This window comes from Saimiri boliviensis, chromosome 13 (assembly GCF_048565385.1).
Source record: "Saimiri boliviensis isolate mSaiBol1 chromosome 13, mSaiBol1.pri, whole genome shotgun sequence".
NCBI lineage: Eukaryota > Metazoa > Chordata > Mammalia > Primates > Cebidae > Saimiri > Saimiri boliviensis.
This window is the reverse complement of record NC_133461.1, coordinates 25,179,504-25,192,110: the sequence shown is the minus strand read 5'-3', so window position 1 is coordinate 25,192,110 and position 12,607 is coordinate 25,179,504. Positions and strand designations below refer to the sequence as shown.

Here is a 12,607-nt window from a genome sequence, read left to right as displayed (position 1 = left end):
ATGAATTTAGAGTTGATGGTTAATTTTAAGATTTGTACAATGAAATATATTACTCAGATAACAAGAAGGTAGATACTATCATTGAAAACATCTGTAAGACTAAAAAGGCATTGAAATAGCTGCTAGAAATTATGTAAAGTGTTGCATACTTGTAGAGGATGTGTTTCTCAGGAGTGTGTATTTTTCAGGTCAAGACACTGAGGAAGTGGGGAGCTCTATGTCCACTCTGGAGAGGTCGCTGGCTGCACGCCGAGCCCCCCGGGCCAAGCTCATGATTCCCATGGATGCCCAGTCCAACAATCCTGGTGAGTGAACACTGGTGCCATGATGAAGAGATGAAATGCTTTCTCTATGTATCTTTTCTATGAAAAAAAAATCAAATTATCAAAAGTAATTAAAATTTTCCTTGAAGTTTCTGAGCAAATGAAAAGGAAGGAGAATGCCTAAAACCATATTATTAATAATTTGAAGTCCAAGTCTTCATTCTGTGACTGTTTTTTTTTTTTTTTGGATACAATCAAATGGTCTGTTGGCAAACAGATGGTTATTAAAGAAATTGTTTGTAAAATATATGAATTTACATAAAAAGAGCTTATATATATTTTAGTACTATTGTCCTTATTCTAATAATCATCTTCATAGTTGTTTGTTTGTTTGTTTGTTTGTTTGTTTGTTTGTTGAGACAGAGTTTTGCTGTGTTGCCCAGGCTGGAGTGCAGTGGCACGACCTTGGCTCACTGCAACCTCTGCTTCCTGGGTTCAAGTGATTCTTGTGCCTCAGCCTTTCAAGAAGCTGAGACTACAGGTGTGCACCACCATGCCCATCTAATTTTTGTATTTTTAGTAGAGACAGGGTTTTGCCATGTTGGCCAGACTGGTCTCCAACTCTTGATCTCATGTGATCTTTCTTCAGCCTCCCTAAGTGCTGGGATTATAGATGTGAGCTACTGTGCCTGACCTCCATAGATTTTTAAATAAACTTTTTAATGGGTCTAATTCTCAAACTTAAATAATCTAGTTCCTTTAAACCAGATGTTGACCCACTCCCACTTACCACCCATCCCTTGTTGAAGTTTTCTGTCATCCTCCCACACTTATTAAAGATATTATCATCTACGGATCACTTCCTTTCCAATTACCTCTATGCTCAGTCTTGGTAATAACAGTATTCATGCAGATAATTCATCTGATACCTTACATGGTTAGTTCCTCTGTGTTGCCTGTGAAGATATTGACTCCTTCCCTCCTCAGTTCATCAATTTCATGTCACACCAAATCAAACCAATACAAAATGGCAGTTTTTATCACCTTATTAGTTACCTACTTACTTTATTCCCCACTTGCCATCAATTCTTCAATCCCACCGGGAACCCCAACCCATTAACTCCACCACTTCCTCTCACCCGTTATCCCCTTCTGTCCTCATTTCTCTGCAAGCTTAACTTAGGGATTTTTGGTTTTGTTTTTGTTTTTGACATGGAGTCTCACTCTTGCCCAGGCTGAAGTGCAGTGGCATGATCTCGGCTCACTGCAACCTCTGTCTCCTGGGTTCAAGTGATTCTTCTGCCTCAGCCTCTGAGTAGCTGGGACTCAGGAGCATGCCACCACGCCTGGCTAATTTTTTGTATTTTTAGTAGAGACAGGATTTCACCGTGTTAGCCAGGATGCTCTCTTTCTCCTGAACTTGTGATCTGCCTGCCTCGGCCTTCCAAATGCTGGGATTACAGGTGTGAGCCACTGCACCTGGCCTTAACTTAGGTTTTATAGTCACTTATTATCTTCAGTCTTGTCTCCCTTGGTCCTCCTTCCCCATGTTACTCACCTGAAAAAAACCTGATTAAATAAGCAGCTCCCCAGTGCATACCCCACTCCCTACTAGCTAAATGTATCTGGAGAAAAACGCATAGCCTGCTTACTGATTATTTATAACCAAAAGTTCAAGGTGAGCTCTCACCATCTGGAAATGACACTGTATTTCTCTAGTGGTTCATAGTTTCACTTTTTAAGATGAATATCTTAGATGTATTCTTGCTTTTCAGATTTCAGTACCTCCCTTCTTTCCCTGCTGTTACCTAATAATCTTGTATCAGCAAGAAAAGGGAAGCATTCAGAGAGTGGGATCCTTGTTCTTCCCTCAAATCTAATTGATCTGTTAGTGCTGCATCTGAGTATCTTGTTGCAATCCCTCTCACCCACTTAGGGACTCTTCTGGAATTACCCCTTCCCTTTCCTGAATTATCAGGTTTTTTCCCCTATCACCGTAGTAGGCATACAAATATTAATATTCTGTTGTGGCTCCTGTTTTATAACTAAATGCCCTTCCCACTCCAATTAAAGCTATATTTACTGAAATATTTTTAAAAATCTGTACTTTATCCTCTTTATAAGATTTCATATTACTTTTAATAAGATATTACAGTCACTCTCCACTGAATCCATAATTGCCAAGGTTGTCAATAATCTCCGCATTGTCAAATCCAAAGCTCAAGTCTCAGACCCTCAGAAAAAAATTGACATAGGATCTCACTTATGTCCTTGAAACACTTTCTCACTTTGGCTTGCAGTATACTAAATGCCCCTAGTTTTCTTTCTACCCTTCTGGCTGCTCCTCTTCAGTCACTTATTTATCTTCTTGTTCCTGATCTCTCAGAGTCAGAGAATGCCCCAGGCCTCAGTCTTCAGGTTTCTTCTCTTTTCTCCCTATACCAGCTTCTTAGATAATGTCATCTAGTATCAGTGGCTTTAAATATTACAAAAATTCTAATTAATCCCGGATGATATTATCCTGTGGCAGGATCTCTAGAGAAAGGGCAAAATGCCACAATTCTCTTTGCTAATGCATAGCTGGATCTCCTTTGCTCCAGTTCTCAATAATTTCCTCATCTCCATCTGAGGCCACCTCAGCCTGGACTTCATTGTCCATATAACTACAAGCATTTTGGTCAAAACCATTCATTAAGTCTCTAGGCAGTTCCAAACTTTCCCACATTTTCCTATCTTCTTCTGAGCCCTCTAAACTGTTCCAATCTCTGACCATTACCCATTTCCGAAGTCATGTCCACAATTTTCAGGTTATCTTTATAGCATTCAAATTATATGAATCAACTTATTCTGTTCACAAACTCTAGTTCCATGCCTCTTTATTCTAATTTCATTATACCCTAAATTCAATCTTTTACCAAATTCTTGTTTACAAAACATGTCCCAAATGTAACCACTGTTTTCTATCTCCACTCTTTTGACCTTGTGCAAGCTCCCACCATCTCTTACAATTACTAGACTACAGCAATAAGCTTGTAACTAGTCTCTTCCTTAGCTTTTCAAAAAAAAAATGTTCATAATTGTTATGGGTCTATACTAGGTGTATAATATTTATGGGGTATATGAGATGTTTGATATAAGATGGGCTATGTAATAATCACATCATGAAGAATATGGTATCTAACCACGCAAATGTGTATCCTTTGTGTTAAAAACAATCCAATTATACTCTTAGTTATTTTTAAATGTACAACCAAATTATTATTGACTATAGTCACCATGTTGTGCTATCAAATAGTCTTATTTATCCTATTTTTTGTACTCATTAATCTTCATTAGCTTTTGCCCCTACAATCTGTTGTCTACACAGCCATCTCTCAATATATAAATTAGATCATGTTGTTCCTCTATGACTTCCATCACATGTAGAAACAAAATCAACTAATTTTACTATGTCCTACAAGGTTCCATGTGATTTGGTCTCTGGGTCTATACCTCACTTGATCTCCTATTGTTCCTTTCTAAAATTAATTATAGTCATGTAACCTTCCTCTGTGTTCCTTGGATAGTAGGCACATCTCAGCTGAGGAACTCTGCACTTGGTGCAGTCTTTGTTTGGAATCTCTTTTTGTAGATATTTATATGGCACATCCCTCATTTATTTTATGTCTCTTCAACTGCCACCTCATAAGTAGGTCTTCCTTGACCATTGCCTAACATACCATCTCTGGTCACTCCCTACTTCACTGTTATGCTTTATTTTTTTATTAATGCATTACACTATTCTATTTATGGTATTGTGTTTGTTATTTATTTGCTTCCTGTATTTTAATATGATCTTGTAGGTGCAAAGATTTTACCTATTTTGTTTATTTTGTTTCCCCAATACCCAGAACAGCACCTGGCACATGGTAAGCCTGCAATCAATACCATTTAGTCAAATGAATGAATTAATAGTTGTTGTTTTTTTAATTTACCATATGCCACATCCCCCCTATGTTCCATTACATCTTCTCTCAATTTTACTGTAATAAATGCAAAAACTTACATGACGTTTATAATGAATGCCAACTGTTCAAGTCATCTAGTAAGCACTATTATTATGCTTCTCATTGTTATGTTCTCTGAAGTACTGAGAGAACTAAGACTTGGAGAGTTTAAGTAACTAGCTAGCAGTCACACAGCTAGTATGTGGTAGAGCCAGAATTTGGACTTAAAGGGTCTGATTTCAGAGTTCCCTGTTCTTAATCATTATGCTCCTAGCTGTCATGTCCTGTGAAGCTATTGTCCTTTTTTTATATATATATACCTTTCAGTACCAAGAAAGATACTGAGAATTTAGTTGCCTTTTTCCCTCTAGGTGCTTTACTCTTGTATTAATAACTAAGTTCTATCTGTGCCAATCATTTATTGCTTTCTTCTCAAAAATTACTGTACTTTAGAATCTGTGGAGCTTTTCTGTCCCATCTAATTAGAAGTAGCTTCTTCTTCCAATGAATTCTCATATGCCATTGCTTTTTCTTTCACGGTATCTTTGAATCCCTGGCTATTCTCCCATTCTTAATTCTTTTATTTATTATTTGTGACTTCACATCTAAACTGCCAAGACAGTTTCCTAGCTAAGTCTTCTTGGCTAGCGCCTTCCAGCCTCTTATGCATATTGCTTGTCATATTTCTTCCTAAAACAAGTTAAACATGGCATTCTACCCCACACATTTCTCCAGTGGCTCCTATTGTCTGCTAAGAAACAAACAAATTTTTAAAACCTTTAAATGTTTTCAGCATGTCATATTGGAATCTAGATTTCTGTTACTCTATCCTTATCTGTACCCAGACTCATGCTAAGGTAGACTCATTACTGATCCACAAATATGCACTGTCCTTCATTTGTTTTTCCCTTTACATTATTTCCTTTTGAAATGACTCAATGGTTTTCTCAACCTAAAATGTTTTATGTATCTTTCAAAGACCAGAGTAGATACTGGTGCTCTTACAAATGCTTTTCTGATTACTCCATCTAGAAATAATGACCCCCTTTTATATGTTTGAATAACATTTTCTTGTAGCACAATATAGCATTTATTACACACAATACTTACTGCCTTGTTTGCTTAGGCTTTCAAGTCCAAATCTTCCCTCCTCCAACAGCTTGTGAATTACTTCATGAGAAGGGTGTAATGTATCTAATCCATCTTCATATTCACCCATTTTATTGTTTAGCACCTAGCACAAAATTGGTGCTTGTGAAATATCTGTCAAATGAATGAATAAACAAATAAGTGCATTATTAAAATGCCTTCCTTATGTTTGTAACACATTGATGTTTGGCGGGCTCTCTTTTTATCAGTTATAAATAGAATATCTTCTAACAAAATTGTCTGATGTATTAAGAGCAGTTAAACTTGTTTTCATTAAACAGAAAAGGAAATAATAGGCTTGGAGAGAAAGAGAAATAAAATTTAACAAGTATGAGAAATTTTTAATAACACTCACTTGGTAAATACCTTGCTAATTTTTATTTTCATTTAATCCTCACATTATTACCATGTGGGAAGATTATCCTCATTTTACACATGGGAAACAGAGACTCAGACAGTTTAAGCTACTTGCTCTAGGATACCTGGGCAACCTCAGAACCTCTACAGTATACTGCTTTTCCAAATATAAATATGGCTTTTATCTCTTAAATTATTCATATCCTTTTATTTTTCCAAAAGATTTTCTGAAGGTGCCATCTCCAGTGTATAAGCATGGAAGCTCAGGCTCTGAGAGTCTGAACTTGAAACCTCTGCTTGCTCTATCCACTCTACATGTTGCTTCATCTGTTATCTGGAGCTTGGAGTTTTTGTATGCCTGAAATAGCAAATCTTCTCTTACTATTAGTGTCTTATGCTACATGAGTGGAACCCATAAAATTACCAAAAAATATTTTTTTATAATTATTAGATAACTACACATACATGGTTTTAAACCATCAAATAGTTTTCTAAAATTTATAAGGATTCAGCAGTTTCATTCTTAGATATATTCTCATGGATATTTACCCAATAGAAATATATAAAATGTTAATCAACAGATGCATATAAGAATGTGGGCTGTTTGTCATATCTTCATTACTATAGATGAATACATTATAGTATATTCATATAGTAGAATACAATGTAGCAATAAAAATAAACTAAAATTATACAAAACAATATGGAGACTCTCACAGGTATAAAGTTGCAATTCAGAAACCTGATGCATCTGTGTGATTTAATTTTTGTAAAATTTAAAAATGAGCAAAATAACAATCCATGGGGTTTGTGGTTTGGCTGTGTCCTCACTCAAATCTTATCTTGAATTCCCACATATTGTGGGAGGGACCCCACAATTACCCAGTGGGATGTAATTAAATCATGGGGCAGGCCTTTCCTGTGCTCTTCTTGTGATAGTAAATAAGTCTCATAAGATCTAATGGTTTTAAAAATGGGAGTCTCCTGGCACAAGCTCTCTTCTCTTGTCTGCTGCCGTGTGAGATGTGCTTTTCACCTTCTGCCATGATTGTGAGGAAGTGTAAGTCCAGTAAACCTCTTTCCTTTGTAAATTGCCCAGTCTTGGGTATGTCTTTATCAGGAGCATGAAAGTGGACTACTACATGGTTAGAATGCAGGACGACGATTGCTTTTGATCGGAGTGGACTAGTGGAGAAGAAGGGACTATGGGACACCTTCTGATAATGTTCTATTTCTTGTTCTGGATGATGGACCCCAGGCATGTCACTTTGTAAAATCATTGAACATTGTATTTAGCATATTCTCAATTTTCCCTATGTATAATTCAATAAGAAAAAAAGAAAATAGAATATACATTTTTGTGTGCATATATATATATATATATATATATATATATATATACATATATTTTAAATAAGTTGGTCACATTGCCTTCATTGTTATCTATAAGCCTTCTGTTGGCAAAACTTTTTCTAACGAAAGGAAATTATTTTAACATATAAACACAGTTAATTTTAAAATAATTTTTTAAATTTTTTTTGAGTCAAGGTCTTGCTCTGTTGCCCAGCTGCAGTGTGGTGGTAAAATCTCAATCTCTGCTCACTGTAACCTCCACCTCCTGGGCTCAAGCAATCGTCCTGCCTCAGCTTCCTCAGTAGATGGGACTACAGGCACAAGCCAACATGACCAGCTAGTTTTTGTATTTTTTGTGTGTTGCTTAGGCTGTTCTCAAATTCCTGGACTCAAGCCATCCTTCTGCCTCTGCTTCCCAAAGTATTGGGAGTACAGGTGTGAGCCGCCCCACCTGGCCCAAATAAATTCTTAAGCTTTTTGATAAAGTAGCCCTTTGCATCTGAGGTAGTTAATAAGACCATAAATAACTATGTTTAAAAATTGTGTATCTCCTTCTTGGCAGAGTTATGATTTCACTCAGGAGAGCAGATAAATTTATAATGGCCCCACGTGTAATTATTTACATTTACTGGGGTATAAAGCCTTGTATAAACCAAAGCCATAGCATTGTTCAGATGTCTAATCACTAGATAAAGATCTTTGCTATTTCATTTAAGAACCATTGTTTTTATAAGATTGTTATTTCCTTACTTCCTTGACATTTCTTACTATGCTCTATAAAATGTTAATTAACAGGTAAAACATAAGTTTTCTGAAGTTGTTTTATGGCTCTTAAAACTCACAGAGAAAATGTATTTAATTTCATGGGAGGGCAAAGTCTGCTTATTTGTCTAATATTATACTTTTTGGTTGAAAATATGATATGACACATGCTACTCCTTACCCCCAAATGTTTTTCACAGCTAAATTAGCTGAGGCTCATGAGAAACATGCCAGCTAACAGCATAAGCAAGAGATGAACTCAAATCTTTTGATTCCCCAGTCTAGTTACTCTTACTGTAAAGTGGTGGCAAAGGTTGATTATTTTGCATAATGGCCAAAAAATTATTTTAAATGCTGTTTCTTACTATAATGAAATTAATTATGAAAAACTCAGAACAGAGATTGGAAGATAGATTTATTGGCAAGTCCTTTCTGGAATAACACCAGTGAGGGTGAAGGATACCGAATTGGGGTAAGGGAAGGATTTAACTGGTGATGCTGTTTAAGGAAGACCTCAGCTGAACTGAGACTATCCTTTAGGGTTGTCCTAAATGAGTCAAGGGGGACTGGCTTTTTGTATCCTGACTCAAGTAATCTGTCATGTAGGCTATTTCCAAGAAGTGGGATGTAGCTTTGGGTGAGCAACTTGATTTGGCTGAGAGGATTTCTTGAAGAGAAATCTAGGTCTACATTACATTTCTAGATTTTGTTGCACAATTGGATGTAACTATTTGTGTAGCCATTTTCTTTTTTTTTTTCTTTTTTATTTATTATACTTTAAGTTCTGGGGCACAGTGCATTGCATGCAGGTTTGTAACAGGTATACACGTGCCATGGTGGTGGTTTATTGCATCCATCACCCCATCATCTACATTAGGTATTTCTCCTGATGCTATCCTATCCCTCCCCAGTAACTCCACCCACTACTATCCCTCCCTTAGCCCCCAACCCCCCAACATTCCCTGGTGTGTGATGTTCCCCTCCCTGTGTCCATGTGTTCTCATTGTTCGATTCCCACTTGTTCTTGTGTCAGTTTGCTGAGAACGATGGTTTCCAAATTTATCCATGTCCCTGCAAAGGACATGAACTCATCCTTTTTTATGGCTGCATGGTATTCCATGGTGTATATGTGCCACATTTTCTTTATGCAGTCTATCATTAATGGGCATTTGGCTTGGTTCCAAGTCTTTGCTATTGTGAACAGTCCTGCAGTAAACATACATGTGCATGTGCTTTTATAATAGAATGATTTATAATCCTCTGGGTATATATCAGTAATGGGATTGCTGGGTCAAATAGTATTTCTATTTCTAGATCTTTGAGGAATCATATTTGGCCATTTTCAACCCATTTTCTTCTTCTGTAAAATGCCGAAGAGGAGGAGGGGAATAGGAACTAGGAAGGATATAGATTGAAGCAGATGACCTGTAAGATCATTTAATATATGAGAGGTTGTTGGGCGGTATCTCGAATTTTGTAGTTTTCTCGCTTCCCTTTTTCTGTAAATATTTGAGGGAAAAAAAGGAAAATCATTCTTTAAAGGAAAAAGAAGTCTCAAAAAGGTAGCCTGAAAATTCTAGTAAAAACACTGAAGCAAAGGAAGTTATATACTTTTGCTTTGTGATAGCTTTGGGGCTACCGTGGCTACTGGTTTCTAGGCTTTCTAGAACATTCACTGTGAGAGCCAGCACTCTTCCTCCCATTCCCACCATCTGCATTAGTCGCTTGGCTGTAGAACACAAACAGTGAGTGGGAGAAGCTATAGAGAGTAAAATAAAGCTACATGAGAAAAGGCAGATTTTAAAAACTGGAGTTCTGTTGGCTCTGGGTGCTGTCCTACCAAGAGGCCTGCTCCTACCCAAGTGGACATTGAGAGGGATTGGTCTGTGAGACGATCATCCCTTTGACCCATGTATATAAGGTGTGTGAAGCCAGCATCCTAAGAAAAGTCCCAGCTCAATAGTCTTCTGAGACTGGGTGTTTATTCCATCACCCTTCAGCCCTTGTGGATGCCCACAACCAACAAAGAATGCTTTCCTAGGAGTAAGGAGTACAGACAACCATTCTAGTAGATCAATATCAACAGCACACAAATTTTCAGCTATTCAGAACTGTAGGGACAGTGATGAGAAGAGAGTTCAAAGCACACCTAAATTTGCATTAGAAATGATCTCATTACCTAATACATGATTTAAAATACTAATTTGTTCAACTGATTATTAATATCAGTTTTTATTCTTTGAGTCTTCAATGACATACTTCGTTCCTCCTCTTACTCTGAAATACTGGAAGAATCAGCATTTTTTATGCAAACTGTGTAGGCCCACAACGCATTATGCATTATGCAATGTTTTGTGCAATGTGATGGCTCTGTATAAAAATGGAATTTAAAAGAGTTGCTAATGAATGAGAGTTGGATACCCAGATGTCATTTCTTGGTAGTTCTATAAGCAAATAAATTTTCAAACACAATTAATTGGTAATTCTTTTGGACTACCGAAATCATCATGTAAGTAGGGTTATGCAGACACAGTCAAGATGACTTTTAAGCTTCAAAAGGTTCCTGTAGAGAGTATAGAATTGTGTTTTTTGGGAGGATTTTACAAGATAAGAAGTAGCTTGTTTTCAAAGATATAGGAATAATGAAGAAGGAATGTGGCAGAGTTGGTGAAGGTAAAAAAATTTTAAATGATGGAGTGTAAAAATCATGCAAACTTAGCTTCTAGAAAGTTTCTAGAGCAATGTAAAAATATAGATGTCCTGCCTTTTATGACTTATACTACCTAATTATTTCTTAATTCCTAATGTCTTAGAGATTTCTTCAACAAAATGGATCATTTCTTAAATGTCATGACATTTCCTATCTCAGTTGACTAAGGCAAATGTATTTATACTATCTTGGGGAAATCTTTCTGGTCTCCTTAGAAAAGAATACTGTGATACCTTGAGTTCATCTTAAAGAAATTCCTTGGAACCAGATTAGAGTCTTCCTTCCCTCAGCCTCATCTTCTAATACTCATGGAGCCAAAATGTACACTTGGATGTTCACAACTGTTTCATATATCTGGGCTTCATAGACACGTTGCATTTGAGAATATCTCAGTTGAAAAGGTCCAGATAGGAGAAAGGGTCCACATAGAAGCAGTATAGGAGGAGATTGGGTCTTAAAGTTTCCTTGTTATAATTCACTGTGTTTGATCGTAACACATAGCCCTGCTGTAGCAAGCACTAAGCCAGCTAGTCCACATTCTGTCTCATCTTGGAAATGTGTATAAACCACATTAAAAATTGGCCAGATAGACTTCAATAAGTTAAAGGCCTTCTCTTAGCTTATAAATGACAAAACAAGAACTTGAACTCGGATTTTGTTTTATAATTGTAATTGCAGTTCTTTTCCTCCCCTGGGGGAAGAATTTATCTTTCTCATATCAAAAATCTTTTAGGGTCATACTTCCCTTACACTCACATTTGAATTAAAAACTATTATTTAATTGCCTTTATCTTAATGCATGGTACTCTTCTTTCTAAATATAAGACAGAATGTTTTAAAACATATTTTAAGTTAAAAGATATTCAATCCAGTTTTGGATGGATCTGTTGAAGCTTTGCAAATTAATTACAATGCCCAAAATTTATGTGGTGCCAACTTCTGACCCTATACTCTGTTGCCCTTCTCTGTAGATGATTTCTTTAATCCTCACAACCACATCATAAAAGCAGTACTCCATTTTACAGATGAGGAAACTGAAAAACAGAGCCTGAATAATTTGCTCTTCAACATACAGCTATTACTATGTAACAAATTACTCCCAAAATATAGCAACATAAAACAATTGTTGTTTATTTTCTCAATAGGATCTGAGAATCAGGAATCTAAGAGTCGTTTAGCTAGGTGGTTCAGGCTTAGAGCCTCAGGCGGTTTCATGAGGTTTCTTGCAGTGTCTTGAACTGAGAGGGTCTGGTTTCTTGCCACATGGACCTATGCACAGGTCTGCCAGCATGTCTTCAAGACATCACATGTGGATTCCCCAAGACATGACACCTGGCTTTCTCCAGCATGAGTGATCTAAGAGACACACAGAGAGAGAGAGAGAGCATGTGCAGTCTTTTAAAACCATATCTTAGAAGAAACATACCATCATTTCTGCCACATTCTACTGGTCACCAGACAAGTCCTAGTAAAATGTGCAAGGGAACCCCACAGGCATGTGAATTCCATGAGGCGGGATCAGTGAGAGGCATCTTTGATGCTGGCATTGAAGCTTATTCACCAGCAGGGAGCAGAACTAGGTAATGAACCCAGGCGGTTTTACTTCAGCACTTAGACTCTTTGCCACTATGTTAAGGATAACTGCAAATCACTTACTTATGAATCTTACGGTTTTTCCAAAAGCAGCCCTCCGTGGAGTTTGTGTATACCTGTGGATGCCATTCTGTGACACTTGCTTGTCAAAGAACACCTGAAAATGTGAAGGAGACATAAATATTTATCAAGGACAATAGATGCTAAATTGCCAAATGTCCCAGATAATATACAGGTCATTGTGGGAAAAAGATAAAAAGAGGCAGAATGAAAAATCATTTCAGTTAAGCTCTTTCATTTCAACATACCATTATCTTTGTCCCCTTTGTCTCCTCAACAAATCGCTCAATTCCGTCAAGTACCGTGTTGAGAAATATCTAGGGAGAGTTTTATTTCTTAAAATTTGTAGCTTAAAAAATCTCTTTACTTTCCAT

General features: G+C 36.8%; 1 protein-coding gene across 4 annotated transcripts in view; it reads left to right on the top strand.

Moving 5' to 3' along the window:
• DCC (DCC netrin 1 receptor) overlaps positions 1–12,607 on the top strand; it is a 1,201,717-nt gene that overhangs the window by 1,125,132 nt on the left and 63,978 nt on the right. For all 4 annotated transcript variants that reach the window (XM_003926060.3, XM_074383427.1, XM_074383426.1 and 1 more), the window contains exon 25: positions 189–305. In XM_003926060.3, coding sequence (XP_003926109.1) covers positions 189–305 — 117 coding nt within the window. The remainder of the gene's footprint in view (positions 1–188; positions 306–12,607) is intronic.